Source organism: Athene cunicularia (genome assembly GCF_003259725.1).
Source record: "Athene cunicularia isolate RWA chromosome 5 unlocalized genomic scaffold, athCun1 chr5_part1, whole genome shotgun sequence".
Classification (NCBI taxonomy): domain Eukaryota; kingdom Metazoa; phylum Chordata; class Aves; order Strigiformes; family Strigidae; genus Athene; species Athene cunicularia.
Genome location: NW_020799101.1, coordinates 40,293,246 through 40,309,880, shown reverse-complemented (window position 1 = coordinate 40,309,880; position 16,635 = coordinate 40,293,246). Strand labels below are relative to the sequence as shown.

The window sequence follows — 16,635 nt, the reverse complement described above, 5'->3', positions numbered from 1 at the left end:
GCCTTTCACTTCACTGATAAACCTGCAGGACTCAGTGAATTGTGCGCCACTGGTGTTTTGAAAGAAGTCAGAATTTGTTTAGGTCTGCAGGGAAAGCACTGGGTTTGGCCACAGATGGGCAGATGTGTTAAAGCCAAAAGCTGTACCAAACAGGACCAGTACCACATAACTCTGCGGAAGGAAGCTTGAGAACTTGTACCATGGGCAATTTCTGCAGACAAAGGCAAGAGGAATTATTCAATGGAGACCCTGTGGTGGAGCTACACTTTGAGCTATTCTTAATGATCTTTTGGAAAAGTTTATCAATGCTCAAGAGATCTGGGAGACTGGCCTTCTGACTTGGCACTTGGCAAAAATGTTGTCCTGCTCTGACACCAGTACCCAGCACTAGGAAACGAAAGGTGAGAGCTCCCAAGAAGAGTTTAATTGCCCCAGATGTGAAGCAAGCTTGGTTTACTTGGTCTACCACTGATCTATGTGGACTCCTAGACTCTGATGATGCTGTCTTTTGGAGGGAGTGGATAGTGAAACTTGCAAATCTTCTTAAACTCTAATATTTAGCATCATGGTAAAACTCAGCTGGTCCTCTTTTGCAAATTTTAACTGTTATTTTGTGGGGTTTCCTACTGTAGGTTGTTCCAAAGGAATAGTAAAAAAGTACAGCATTGTGATGCTTCCACTACTTAGCTCCAACATGTCTTTTATGCAGTTCAATTTACTTTGAAATTCTCACCCTTAATCTTGAAAAGTGATGATTAAAAAAAAAAAAAAAGTGGAAAGTGGTAGAACATTATATGAATAGTTGTGAAATATCCTGGCTATCTTTTACATATCAGAAAATAACAATTTTGCTGCTGCATGCTACTCCATATCCCCTTACCTATATCCTTTTAGTCACTCACACATTTATTTTTATGGTACCCTACATATTGATCACACAATGAGATCTGTGCCCCAAAAGAGAAAAAAAAAAAAGTTCAATCTGCATCTTACTTTTACTTGGCTCTGGATCCTGAAGGAAAATGTTTCATTCCACACTGGATCTTTGCAGTTCTTCACAGTTTTGGTCCGGACAGTCTCAGGGGAAGCAGTGGGCAAGGACAGGCTTACATAGCAATCAGTTTGACTAGCTGTATTTGAAAAGATGTATTGTAACTATCAAATTACTATAAATATCTGAGAGCATAGCCTTACAGCACTGTATAGACATCAAGATACAAAAAGGAGATATTATTTCCATTACTTTTTTTACAGGTACTTATTCAATAGCACTCACTACTATTTGTTCCCTCCTGCAGGTGGGAGCTCTGGTCAATAATGGAGATTCAAAAGACAAGAAAAAAATATGCAGAGTTAGTTTTATTTAACAAAACCCATTATTGGTATGTGCCATTTGTCACAAATCAACAGAATTCTGTGACGGAGGAGAAAAAGGTTTACATTTTAGGAGAACCTTTTAACTCTTTGAGCATCTAGACAAGGGTCTATATTTGTCCTTTGCTGTTGAGAGGGGAACAGAAGAGCTGAAGAAGGTCTGGGTATGAAGGATCTTCCCCCCCTCTGGCCTGCTGCCCCCAGGTAGCTGTAGCCCATTCCATATAACGAGCCAACTGTCTCACCCAACATGCAATCACATCCCTTCACCATGAACAAATATCAATGCACTTTTATCTTACTGATCTAAACTCTGAGCCTTGATAGTGAAGAAACTTCTAATTTCTGAGAAAGGTGTTAATGTAACACAAGGTTGCACAATTAGCTACAAGTAAGGCATTAAATCCTCATAGTACAGGGGGGCTACTTTGGGGTTGGCTCCCAGGAACCAGCCCCAGCCCCAGTCTAGGGCAAACAGCCTCCTGGCCAGATGAGCACAGCAATGCCAGGCACTGCTGCAGGGTTTGATGAGTTGTCAAACTCAGGGACTGCCACAGTTTTTGGGTGAGAGGCATGTTGGGTATTTGTATGTCTGTGAAACTAGCTTTCCTTTTGTGTGCTAACCTGATGTATGTAGAGTATTTGGTGGTTAGGATTTTCTCTGATACTGCTAAGATGATGCTTCTTTTAGCAGGGAGCAGTGCTGGGCATCTGCACCTAAGTGCATAAGAGTTGATGTCACATGAGCCTGTGGTAATAAACCTGAAAATACAGGGAAGAGTGGTGGGTCTCGCTCTCTCCACACTGTCATTCACCCTTTCCAGCCCTCCCATTTGGAACAAACCTGCTGTCCTTCAGTCCTGTACATTGTTTGCACTTACTTTTAGACAGCGGACATTTCTTTAGTCTGCTGGGCCACTACAGCTGTCTCTAATGTCTCCAGCTCTAGGAACTTGTTTTGTAATCACAGCAACAGGTTGCGTTTGGGTGTAAACTGTGGGATACATGCTAAGAGGCCGCATGACCAAGTGGGTAACCTGCTGGAAAAGGTGTCATGACATGTTGACTCCAGTCCCAGCTCTGCTCCAGGCTGATAAGTCACTCTGGGCAACTGCTTCCATTTAAATTTAATTTGCTTCTTTGTCTTTATTGTCCCATCAATAAATCAGTGATAATGATAATTTCCTCTTTTGTAATCTGCTTTGACATCCCATGATTAAAAGCATTATACAAAAAATAACTACTGTTATTAATACTGCCACATGACCCACAAGAAGAGAGTGCCTTATCAGTAATTATGTTGTTCTTTCTCTACGAGTCTCTTGGTTCTCATTGCACATTTTCTTTAAACTGGTGGTGTAACCCTTGTGGCAAGGAACAGGTGTTCCTTAAAGCAATCTATGCAATCTATGTTATGTATGATTTATCTTCCAAGTCTTCTGTTACGGTCTGAACACAAAACATCTTACAGGTTTTCAGCATGCATTTGATAGTTTCCCCCTTACTGTCCATAGAAGAGAAGAAATTACTTTAACACTGCAAATGCAGGTGTCTATAATTCTTGTAAGTAATATTAAGATATTTTTAGAGTTACTACTGCAATTTTAGAAAGCAGAATATGTGCAATGTACCTGCAGATAACAATTTATTAGTAAAAGCAGTGATAAAATAATTTCTTTAGAGCTCTCCCCCACAATATTTTCTACAATTCTTCCATCGATTTTTAACATTAGGAAAAGATAATATTACCTTTGCATAGTTACTTCTCCAGATGGTGTCAGAGAATATCTGTTTCTTCAGCAACTGTATGTATCTGTCAGTTAGGGACTACTGAAATATGTGCATTTTAGAGAATTTGTTCATTTGTGGTCTGGGATATCTCTTTGTTGTACATACTAACTATGAATCCTGATTTAGAAGACAGCCACTGGATATTTTCAGAGTATCAAAGAAGCCCTAAACTTGTGACTTATAATCTTGCATCTACATAGAGCTGTGGCTGGATTTCTGTTCAGTTCTTCATCCTCTCTGAGGACTTATAGCCAACTTGAGAAGCTAGTCCAGTCTTTAGCAAGTCTGTTCACCCTTAATAAGAACAAACCCAAAGTCCCACAACCTGATGAACCACATGTAACACCAGCTCAGTTAGCAACCAGCGAGGCCTCGATCTCAACATAGCCCAAGACAAGAATGCAGATAGAGACAAAGATAGCTGAATCTGAAAACAAGAAATTACAGCCAGGCCACTAACAAATTATGTCTCTGAATTATAATGTTACAAGAGTTATCTGGTAAGTTATATATATTACACAGATTTAGATCAATTTTGGACCAGATCCCAAATCCACAATGTTAAATGTAAGTGCAGGTGATGAGATTTAGCACTGAGATGTCTTTGCATACACTCCCAGCCCTGGACAGGAACAAGTGGATGCTCAGTGTCTTCTGTGTTGTAGTTCTTTTCCACTCTCCTCCTCCTCACACCATAAAAGGCTTTAACTGTTACCAGCTAATAAAATTAAACATGTCCGTATTGAAGATGGTTGACTTAGCCTGGCGTACGAGAAAGAGCTGAAATAATTGGGTTTGTTAATTCAACAACAACAACACAGACTGTCAAATAACACGGTATTCAGCTCTGTAAATCCAGATAATTGATACAAAGAAGACAACGATCTGTGGCACTGCATGGCTAGAGGGAAATAAGCAAAGACAAATATTAGGAAAACTGCTCTCTCAGAGAGGTAGCTCTAGCAAGAGAGATTTTATAAATTTTTCAGGTAACTCATTTCAGAGGGTGCCCAGATATGTATCAAAGAGTGGCAGACAAGGTAAACTTGATCCTGCTTCAGGAGAAGAGGACCAGCACAGGTGAACCTGCAAGGTATCATATGGAATTGCTGCCGCATGATGCCCTTGTTTATGCTGGAAGGCAATAAACAAGATAATTATTTCGTGTCAATTATATTGCATGGAAACCAACTAACCAGTCTCCCTGTCAGTCTTGCCTGCCAAGGAAGGAAGTGATAGGACACCCTTATATTGTATACCAGCCCAAGAGATCAATTCCCAGATATCTAGGCGCTGTCTCCAAAACAACTCCAAACCTCCTTCTTTGACATGTACAAAGTAAGACTGTAAGTTCATTGGAAAAGTTGCCACCTTTTCTTTCCAAACACATACAGTGCTCAAGTAACAAGGCCTAAATCCATACCTAGGGCCTCTGCAGAGCATCCCAGTATAAGTGTCAAAAGGAAACAATATGAAAAGCAACACAATGCAATGCAGACAAGTCCACAGACAGCTGTGCTACAATTTCTCCCATTCAACCCAACTCTTCCATGAAGCAACAAGGGTCAAATTATATTGCCTAAGTGGCATTTCGGGTACCTGAAGCTGTTCTTGCAAGATTTGTACATGCTAACAGAGATCATTAGATCACCCTTACAGATGCTCTCTTTTGGCAATGTGGAACTAGAAATCATTTATTTCCATAGGTACACCCATTCTTAGACTTTTCATAAGCATTGCCACTATTTCACTGTTCCCACTCTCAGTGTCAGCCAGTAGGAACCAAAAAGCCATATATTTTTGGCTAAGAGGTATTATTAAGAGTCCAGACTTCTTCTGTTCTACCTCAGACCCTCTTGAAAAGGTATGTGGTGCAGTCTCACATCTATCACTGGAAAATATTTTTTAGAAAGTTCTTTCACTTTCCATTTAAAAATATACTTGCTGAAAATTACATCTTGGCCAGACATCAACACTGTTGATGCAGACAATGTGAGTACTCAGAACTGCTGGGCATCTGAAGAAACCAATATCTGAGGAAAACATCATGGAAACAGAGTTGGAAACAGGCTGAAAGCAGTACACTGAAGTGCCTTGAATTTCAGAGAAAACAGGAGTGGGAACAAAATCAATATCAGAAGCAGATGAATCAACAGATGAACCCTCACAAATTTTCTTTCTTCAGAAAATACTCCTAAGAATGTTACTCACCTGGTAAGGGAATTAAAACAAAAATGTTTCTAACATGTAGCTAAAACTAATATACCTTTTGCCTTAAACATCATTATTTTGACTCAGAAATGCCTCTGACATGCTTTATAAAAACATTTCGTTATGGTACCTTTTCTTGCATTCTCCTCCGGGAGGATTTTTCTGAAAAAGCAGGAGTAATACATCACGAGAGATGTAATATTGTGCAGGAACTGAGGCTAAGCTGCAGCACCGACTGTGCACTGGAGCAGTAATTACAATTTGAACTTTTAAATTGAGATTCAAATCACTGAAATCAAAACTTTGCTATGAAATAAACTAACTTTATGGCAAGGACAGTTCTCGTAGATATCTTTTCTTTCAAGTAAAAGTTGGTACTGAATGGGAAGTTACTAAAAACCTGTAGCTCAGTTATGATGGTGAGGACAAGGTCAGCTGACCAGCACAAGGTGTTCCTTTTCCACTGGGTTTGGAGTTTTTGAAAACCAGGAGGTGTTTATAAATATGATGAGTGAGGTTAAAAATATACCAAAGTCTCACAGGAATCAGCTGGCACTGATAATAAGTAGGAGTTTACTGTAGATCTGTATTCATAAATAAAAATAGATACCTGTAGATGTTCTTTGTTTTTTTTATGGTGGGGACAGAAGAGTTATGCTAGGGAAACAGCATGGAAATAATAAGGCACATTGTTATAAGTGAGTAACCAAAGTAGGGTGCAGTCACTTCGTTCCCTCACACTATGGTTTGCAGCAGCCAGTATGAAGGTAAAGATCAATGCTGATGAGTTAGTTTGGTAAGAAAAATTCCATAACATACTGGAACAAATCACTGGAAGCAAGAGCGTTTATACCACAATGTAAATGGGTCTTCGCGTGCCTTGAGAATTCAGCCTGAAGTCTGTAAATGACAGTCACCATTTTGTGAACTAAATTTTGGACCTACAGGGCACATCACACATGTGAAGATTACAGTTTGTTTGGTTTGGTTTATTTGTTAAGGAGAGAGCTAATTCAGGCTGGATTAAAAGCTTACGTTGCAGCAGCAGTTCATCCTGACATAAATACTACAACCTGGATGTGTTGCCAGCATGCGCTTTGCTTTTGGCAGCCAAGTCTTCACATTTTATACATCTTTTCTACAAAGATGTCACCACCAGTTTCTTTCACATCAAAGTAAGCCACAGATAAACCCACAGCCTCCAGACTGTCTTTTATCACAAGACTACTACTAATCCTATTTTCACAGGGAAATTAAATGAGCTCATGTTCTGGCTGGAGTCCTCCAAGACTCCCAACTGATCTAGCAGTCTACAGAAACTTTCCTGTGAGTAAGAATGAATGAAAGCATTAAGAATAGAGATATCCAGCTTACAAGGAGCATTTATACCCAAGACCTCTTTTGTCTAGTTCTCATCCTTGAACTGAAAGGGAGCTCTTTAAAAAAGGGTAAAGATTGGTTCTTAACAAATAGGAAAAGACAAATACCGTTGCCAGGCAGACATTCAAACAGATTGCCAACTTAATAGCAGAATACTGTGCAAGCACCAATTTTTTAGTGCAAACCAGCACCAATATTTGTGAGTGAATCTTACTTTTAACCTTCACTAGCTACTACTGCAGCACTACTTTACTGGCTCCTGCTGAGGATACAGTCAAACAAAGTGCCTGGGAGAGAAGCCATAGTCTCATGTGGACATTCTCACACATCTTTTCAGCAATGCGGACGATCACAGCCATGTTAAATCCAGCCTCTCTACTTTACATTGGCCTCCCACATAACAGCAAATCACATACTGGGTTCTTGGTCCTTATCTACAAGGTAAACAATGTCCTTGGTTCAGCAAAAAGGTTGACTGAAGCTCCTCTCTAGAGACCATCACTGACTAAGGTCCCGAAGCTCTGTGAATCCCACCTGTGAGTAAGGCTTTCCCTGGCGCTGCTCTGAGCCCTCAGAACAAACCTCCATGGGATCTAAGGCATACCACAGACCTTATCACATTGCATTTTTAGAGTACACCTCACCTCAGCAGCACTCATCTAGATGTGTGTGAAAGAGCACTAAGGGAACACAGATGCATAAAACAAAACCTGTCTCTGCTCAGATGGTACGGGAAAGAGTGTAACACTGATTACAGGTATCAGTCACACTGCTTAATGCACAGTTGGAGGAACTGCAGATGCTGCTGTCTTGAAACCAAAACAACCAGGACAGAACTAGAACAAATTGTGCATGTTCTTTAACAGCGTATAAGAAAATCTATTGGGAATCAATGAACAAACATGCATTTAAATGTATTTTTCACAATAAAACACTGAAGCTGAGAAGTTGTACTTTCTTCTCATCAAAGAACTACCTCAAAAAAATCCTGAAGCAAGTTCTGCAATAAGTATAAATCCCTGTATCAATCTTCATATTCTTTATGAATTTCTTTGAATGTCCCTCATAACCACTAATAGTCCTGTAAACACAAATCAGCTGATATTCAATTTGTGGTTACTGTTCAGTGTCAAGCAAAGTATGCTTTGGTCTTAAACTCAATACATTGTTGGGCAATAGTAAGCAAAATACAGAGTAAAATTTGGTCCTTATCAAGGATGATCAAAAACCTCACAGTACAACAACTTTTAGGAAGATGTGGGAGACTGTAAGCATGGGAAAAGGCAATGCTGAGCTTAATTTCTTAAGTGGTGAGAAGACATGGGCTACACAACTAGCCCAAAGAAATTTGTAAACATAGAAAGCCTATGCAGAAATCAAAGCACGTACTTCATCATCCTTATCTGTTGACAACCGCAGAAGTTGCTTACATATTTTTAAAAGAAGCTGCATGCTGGTCTCGTGCTATCTGTATCATTTATTAGCACAGCACTTCATGAAACGTGTCTCAGCTTTTGCAGCAACATCCATCCAGGTCTGCTGTAACTTTCTGAGTGCAAACTATAAAGTCACATCCTGAGCAGAGTCTGCCACTGCCTTTTGCCTCTGTAAGCCAAATAGCAGAGGAGGAGTGAAGGGTCATGAATCACTGCATGGACCCGTGTCCTCTCAAAGCACTATGTGATTCTACATTGCTGTCATTGTCACCTACCATTCCAGCCTCTCTTCTCCACCCAAGCTTCTCCCTTGTTCATTTCCATTGCCTCCACCCTTTCAAACCTGTTTTAAAACAGGTTTTGACATTTAAAAAAAAAATTATTAAACATTTAAAAACCTGTTTCAACCACTTGTTAACCAGAAGCTTCCTCTAAACAAGAGGATAATGAAGTCTACTAGGAACATGTAGTACTGTCACAAAAGGCTTTAAAGATCATCCATCTCCAACGAAGGACAACAGCTGCAATATCACCTGTGCTAAGATGGTATTAGAGCACAGTAGCTGCTCTCATCTTTGCCTTTGAGACAGAGATGAGCCTAACATTTATGTAAGGTTGTTTACTCATTTAACCTGTCCTTCAGCTAGTAATCAGTTCATCCTCCTAATGCCCCTGTGGGGCTCCTAGTGCCCTTGATGCATTCCTTACTTCAGAGATGAGCAACTAAGGTTTTGAGGAAATTCATCTCCAAGGTTACACCAACAATCTGGAGGACATCATGGGGGAACATCACACATAATCTTTTAACTGCCAGAACAGCTTTCTGTTCTTGCACACAGGAGTACACAGAAGCCAGCATGGCTGCAAGATGCATGGATACCTACTTACAAACCGCTGATACCTAGCAGTAGAGATGCAATTATTTTCACAGCTGTAAGGAAGTGCCCTGACCAAGATCCCTAAACAAATAACATATTAATGAGCTCCTTGATTATGCATACCATTGTCCTTTTCTGTGGCAGTTTATGACACTATGAAGGCACAGCGCAGGCTTTTCATCACCACACTTCTTACCATGTCTACAATACAATTGTGTATAATGCAATATACACTACGGTCTATACAATACCCTCCATCATGGCATTTCTGGTGATAATACATTAAAGACTTGAGAAAGGGAAAAAAACTTGAAATAATCTCTTAGACTAGAGAACACAAAATGGGTGATCTGAGGGAAACCAGGGTTTTGCATGTGTTTAGATGGTAGCAATGAACTGAGGAAGAGTGGGAGCAGAGTTGGGTAACATGAGTGGATAAAACCAAACAAAATATTGAATGGAAAGAAGCAGAGGTTGTTAACAACTGCAACTGTGAAGTTGATCCACATCATATTTATCGAGATTATCCACTGATTTTTTAATCGTATTATTAACTGTTGTTATAACTTTGTTATTCTAAACATCAGTCAGGACCAGGGCTCCATTCTGACAGGTACCTTAGTAGTTATGCAATTAACTCTTGATCCTGATCTAACCAGCTTACAATTACAACAAGAAAAGCCTTGCTTCAGGATATGACATCACAGGGAGGAGCTTCTGGTGATTAACAGTTGCTTTTGTACCTGTTTCAGTTTCTTAACCAGTGAGGAAATCCTTGTTTACAGGCCTTGTTGCAACTTGGAAGCTATTCATGTAACTACTTGTCTGTCCTTGTGCAGATTCCTACTGCCAAGCGTTTGTCCTGGGCTGCTTTAAGGATTTCTCTCCATTAATGCAAATGCAGCTTGAACAGCCAGCGGCATCAGGAACTTAGGTGCGGTGCCTTGCAAAGACATCAGCACTCTTTTTCAGAGGACCATGTCCCACGATTTCTCTCAACCATGGCAAAAGTCAGTGATCACACCAGCTTGTGACAGGGAAGTGATTTCTCCCTGAAAGCACACAGGCTGTTAGCACTGGCCAGCCCAGTTGGCTGCCTGCTGGTACTGCCCGTGCTGCCTGCCTGCCCTCTTTGCTGCTGCCCCTCACATCAAGGCTACTGTCAATGAAAAAGGTAAGAAGTATGTGCAGCTCATTGTGTGCATGTCTTCAACTGGTCCTTTCTGCACACAGTAGTTTCCTTTGGAGAACACGGCAATGAAAGGGGAATGCTTCTTATGATGGTATCACAGAGGACTTAGATGATATAAGGGAAAACGTTAGTAATATTGCCTTCCAACTTTTAAAATCACTAGGCAGTGTAGTATTGGGAGTTTGCTACGAAATTACATAGCAACAAGGCCCAGATTTAACAAGAACCAGATTTAATACTACAGTTAAAGACAAGCCTATGGTTTTATCTAATGAGAATGCTGATTGAGGTTGACTTGTCATATTAAAGAAAAGAAAAAGTAGTTGTACACCATTCCAGAAAAAGCTTTCTGGAGCCTTGGACTTTGCTAAATACAAAGTAGGGCAAGCCAATATTTTTTAAAATATTTTTTGCCTCCTGAAGGGAGTATTCCTGTAAAATGCAGGTACATAGGAAATGTTAGTTTATATTTGACTTGTAGCCCATGAAACAAACAGGTTTCTCTCCCATAGGTGTCAATCTGAAGTGTAGAAGGTATTTATTTTCCCTTCTGGAAGACCAGTGAACTCTGCCACCGAGAAAAGGGCAGCACTGAACGAGATTTGCCAGCCATGAGAGGCAGCCCATGCCCTGCTGTGACTGCAGTGGCAGCCTCGGGGAGCAGTGAGTGCTGGGTGTGCCCCGAGACCCTGCACGGTGAGGCAGGTCTGGGCAGCCACACTTAGAACATCTGCTCTGGGGAATTTACACATTGTGGGACTAGTTCTTGTTACAGTCGGCACACAAGGAGTGAAATGCAGCGGTGCTTGGGCGGCACAGCAGTCTCCCGTGGTTAAATGGCAAAAATGCAGAGCCTTTCATAAAGGTGGATTCATGGGGATCTCTGAAGAAATGGGTGGGGGAACTTGAAGATGAAAGATATGCCCAGTTCCAGTGAACTTGGCTGGTGGACCAGTCCTTAGCAAGTAAGAGTTGTGTAACCAATCCCTTCCCACACATGGGAAGCCTTCTGAAAGTCAATCTCCACTATGTCAACTGACAAACAAATTAAGGGAAGTCACTGGATGGCGGAACGAAGTCAGAGCCTTTCAGCACTGAAGGTCAAACTGATTTTTGCCACTACAAGGATGAGGCTTTGAGACTGCAGCAAAGGCTTTTGTGACACGGAAACCAGAGGCTGGACAAAGACTGTTGCTGATGTATGGAGTTTATGTAGGTTCAAGAGTTGATTGGAGGTGTTGCTGCACTCATAGAAAAACTGTATTTGGCCTGGGAAGTTGCCAACTCTGAAGTGATCGAATGCTGGGAGAGCACAACGTGCAGAGAACACTAGTTTTGCTCTACTCTCATATTCCTGCCCAGGCACCTGCCTCTGGCCACTCTCAAACACGGACATGAGAGACCTTTGGTCTGATCCAGCGCAGCCATTCTTGTGTCCCTGTGCACTGCAACAGGGCGCAGGAACATGGAGAGTCCAGCCACCTCAGCTTGTGACCCATGATCCTAATGCTGCCCGTGGCTCCCTGTTCTGCCTGTGCCTCAAGCCAGCCTGGTTGCATGACCAATGTTTGGACTATGGGCAATTAAACACTTCTCTCCAAGATCCCCTCATATCATCCTGTACAGTTGCAAAGAAACAGAACCACCCAGGCAGTGAATCCAGATTTTGCAGGAATGATGGATGCATTTATGAAGATTTTTGACAGACACAGAACTTCCACAATTTTTAAGCAAGAGACACCTGCAGTCATGCAGCTGTTAATAATGTTTTCTGCCATTTTTTGAATAAATACAAGGGGTCTGTTGTCTTTGTTTAAGAGTTAACCCTAAATAATGTGCAGAAAAGACCTTCTTAGGCCAACCTGAAAAAGGTCAGCTTTTCTCAAGTAGGCATTTCTGCTGCCCATGCAAGGCAAACAAGAGAAAAAGGAAGTATCTCTAACTATTTAATTAGCAATATAAGTATACAGATGTCCCCAAAGAATAATACCCTGAGAGTGGGCTTGGTGTTTTCCTATGACACCAAGAAAGAGCATCTGAGTTCCTCTCTAGTGCAAAGTGAGCTGAAAGATACTGAAGTAAAATCCCTTAGTGAGCTCCAAGTGCCAGAAATTTTGGGTATGGCAATAAAATGCAAACACTACTTTTGACTTGGGAGCCAGACCTCTGAGCCACAAACCTCATGAACTGCAGGTGTCTTGAGAGAGTGAGGCAAGGAAAAGCATGTCTCGGTGTTTGCCCTGTCTGAAAGCATTTATTATAGGTCAGTTCTGGGGTCATACTGTTGATCTGGAGAAACCAGATCTGGACCAGGCTTGTATCACTGTTCTTATGACTCGACAGGGGAAATTGAGCCAAACTCAAATTTTCCCAGAAATTTCAACAGCAGTGCCTTGAGAGTGATATATACTATTCAGATTGTAGCTGCCTGATAACCTACATAATGTAGGAGCAAATCCTCCTGATTCATGAGTAAGCCTTATGTGTATCAGATTTCAACTGATTCATGAGTAAGCCTTATGTGTATCAGATTTCAACACACATTAGTAGCCTAATTCTTGTTATTATGCTCATACCATGTACAAATACAATCTTTTGTCTCACATAAAGGGAAAAGGGCAGGAGATCATGATTATAGATGATTGCCACAGCTATCCTATAATAAAAAAACAAGTCCTATATTATATGACATGTGCAAGATCTAAGGAGGCATGGATGCTGTGGGTTGTGGGTACCAGTTCCTCTGCACAAGGAGGACACCAACTGCACAGTGACACAGCTGAAGAAAAGCAAAGTATACTCATCTTTGACAGCTGGTCTTCCAAAACCCACAGCTTGGTCTAATAAGACTCTGACTCTAGCAAAGACCTGATGGATCTTTGCAGTTTGAATTATTTCTGTGCCATCTTTCAGCTCTCTGATCTCATCTCTGTCTCTTAACAACTTCAAGTTGTACAGAAATAGTGACTGAAACAAATAACTCTGAGGGGTAAACGTAACTGATTCTCCTTCTCCTAAAATAGATTTTGAATTAAATATATTTCAAATTTTTACATATGTTTGAATATATATGTGAATTACATGACAAAATGCATTCCCACAAAAATTATTTTTTTTAAATTAATCATTTTTGAGCAAAGACTAGTTTTAAGAAAGTAAATATCTACAGAAATACAGATACGTATGTGTAACTAGTTATCTTCTTTCTTACTGTTGCTACATTCAAGCAACTATTTCTATATACAATGAAATGCATAGATTAGGAATCCCCAACTTGCTTTCAAAGTCTCCACTTGTTTCACTGTCCTTAAATGCACTTCAGCCTAAACAACTCTCAACTTGGTATAGACTACAAAGGGAACTTTGCTATACATGCCAATATCTCTCTCTTCTGTGGCAGAGGTTTTTAACAGCTTCCTTTAGATCTCTTCCTCTGAGGACTTCTCTCTTTGTTTAGGTAGTAAAACCTCTCTGCACAACATTTCGGCAATAGCGAAGGGTCAACATGTACGATATGACACTCTCATACTCTTTTTCTAACTCAATTTGAAGCTTGTTAGCGGTTAAAATACTTTATATCACAGTAGACCTTTGATATTTCCACTAATAGTAACATTCTCTAAACTGGAAGATATCATTTATACAAAAGTGTATTCTAAGAATAGTCTGAACTCAAATATGCATCAATATTTGAAACCATGGTGACACTTCATGCACAGATAAAAGTTACAGTGCTTGCTTATACTTTCTCCTTTCAGAACTGAACTACTGGGAACCACAAGGAAAGACTGTTATACTCACACAGATCTGCCTTTCTCAGATTTCTCATTCCTATGATTTTTACAGAGAGAGCGCAGCACGGGCATTCTTCACTCTGCAGGAAAATGGCAAAGTTATTACCTGCATAAATGTTAAACTGTTTATGCTTCATAACACGTGCCTTCCCATAAGCACATGTTGCAATGTTGAAAGCCATGCAGCAAAATTGGAAGATGAACTACTTGCACTGCTTTGGAAGTTAAAACCCTGTCTATGTAGAGTTAAAAAAACAGGGCAGAAAAAGAGGAAATAGTCCTCTGTCTACGGAGGCTATTGATGAGAGAAGTAACAGTAGAACATGTAACACAGTGCAATGGTTTTAAATTGATGCTTGCATTACATGACAGGGTATTTTAATTTAAAATAAATCTTTATCAGTAATTAAGCTGGGAAAATAAGCTATCAAAGAATGGGTGTGCATGAGAAACCTCTTCATTAAACATCTGTAGACAAAAAACGAGTTTTCAATTCTTTTGAACAGTTGAAATTTCACATGGAAAGCAGATTATTTAGTAAAAATTCCAACTTTCCATTTAAAATCTTTATAAGGAACTGCTCCCAGAAATGGTGGAGAGCAGATACATGAAAGGTAGTGAGGTGTTCAGCTGTTGTGGTCAGGAAGAGGAGAATGAAGGGATACAAAGAACTGTTAGGAAACAGAAACAATCCGTGGTAAAACATACAGTCATGATACTGTAGTTTTCAATGTCTTAGTTACGTTCAAAAGAATCATGACCCCACAGGAAAATCAAACTGTTCAGCTGAGACACCACCAGTACAAATGCAGCAGAATCTGCACAGAAGAAAACAACCTAGGAAGAGATGTTATCTAAGCTTCCCCACCTAAACCAGATGCTGGATATTTGCAAAAAGGAGCATTAGCTGAAACACTAAATACAGACGGAAAGACAATTAACTAGACACAACCCAAGTAAATTATTAATTCCTGCAGATCTTAGTACCTGAAACTTTAGCTAATGCTTCACTGAAGGTCATTACCTAATCCCTCTCTCAGTCTCTGCTAGCAAAATGACTCTGTAAAATACTTTAGGGGGGTTATGTAATTCCTTTTTCTTGTTAGAAATTGACCCAGCTGAGAAGTTGGATGCAAACTCTCCTATCATTCTTGAATTACAATAAGCCAACCTTGGTCTGTATTTTATGTCTCTCTCCAAAACAGAACGTCATGTTTTAATGGCTTCTGTCTGGATTCAGCTTCTGACTGGAACAATTATCCTGCCTCCCCTCACCAAGAAGCCTCTGCTTTTACTCTTTCTCACAAGCCTCCTTCAGTGTTAAGGGCAGGGGCATGAGGAGAGTGGGCAGTCCTATTCCTTGCTTTGTGCACATAGTTTTTGCACAGACCATTGCCAGACTGTTCATTACTCACCCCTTCTTTCAAAAGGATGAACCTGTAGATACTTAGTGTTTCTTTAACCAGTCTGGTTAGACATTCATGGTTTTTATTTGTTAAGCCATGGGGGCCCTACATTTGAAGTCCCTCCAAGCATCAGTGCACACTTATGCTAACACACATCCATGTTATGGAGAGAAGCTCTATAATCAGCTCTATAATCTCTATTTTACATCAGGGGAAGCAGAGCACAGAATGATTTAATAACTTGCTCACAGTCAAACAGCGGGTTAATATCAGAGCTTAGGAGAGAACAGAGCATGTGACTCCCTCAAGCCCTAAAGGCAGTTTTAGGGCTTCCCCCAGCCTGAGTTACAGTCCACCAAAAAAAAAGTAATTAAAAAAAATATCTCAGAGATTATGGACAAAGGCAGATCAATAATTTCTTGGGTCTTAGCCACGCACAAATGTTGAACTAGAGTCATCTTTGTTTCCATGATTAAGCACTGGTTTTAGTCAGCGACTTCTCTGCGTACACCACTACCAAGCAGCTGGTAACACAGCTACATGGGCACAGCATGTGACAATGCTCATAGCTGGCAGATGCTGTGCCATGGAAGAGCCGAACTTACATGAAGCTTGCATCAAAACATAGATTTAGCCCAAATGCACAACAAGCTCCTTGAGGCACCTCAGACTGCTTCCCAGCCTCCGTGTGGATCACTCACTGCAGCTGAACTTCCCTCCACCACCAGAAGTGCCTTCACAGGGCAGCCAGTATCAGCAAAGCTATCAGTCAGCCTGACATAAGTAAGTAAATACATACGTGAATTTGGACTAACAATTCCCAGGTCCTCTTCTAGGCACCAGCATCCCAGTCACAAACCCACCTCAGGTCATCTTCAGCTTCTAACGAATTACCATTTGAATTTTCTCACTCTTACCTCACCAGCACTCCAGTATGATCCCATTGTGCTCCCAGCTGCATACAAGGCAGTATGGATGTCACTTCAGCATTAGAGGCAATGGCTGGCAGTGACTCACAAAGTACCTCTGCAAACTTTAAGGAGGCACCTGCTGAGGAGCAAGTGTCTTAGCCATGCCCCACCTTCCTCATTGCCTGAAAGGGAAAGTACGGAGAGAGAAGGGGAGGGATATTTGAATGCTAAGCACCAGAGGTGTGTGTTGGGGGAAGGCTGT

At 40.8% G+C, this 16,635-nt stretch overlaps 1 protein-coding gene across 1 annotated transcript in view; it reads right to left on the bottom strand.

Annotated features, from left to right (window-relative positions):
* The window catches only part of LOC113480583 (cytosolic phospholipase A2 epsilon-like), a 34,188-nt gene extending 17,782 nt beyond the window's left edge, over positions 1–16,406 (bottom strand). Inside the window, exons 1-3 of the mRNA XM_026849462.1 lie at positions 16,380–16,406; positions 14,064–14,136; positions 994–1,130 (exon numbers count right to left, since the gene is read on the bottom strand). Of these exons, the coding sequence (XP_026705263.1) occupies positions 994–1,130; positions 14,064–14,136; positions 16,380–16,406 (237 nt within the window). The remainder of the gene's footprint in view (positions 1–993; positions 1,131–14,063; positions 14,137–16,379) is intronic.
* Between the last annotated feature and the right edge of the window lie 229 nt (positions 16,407–16,635).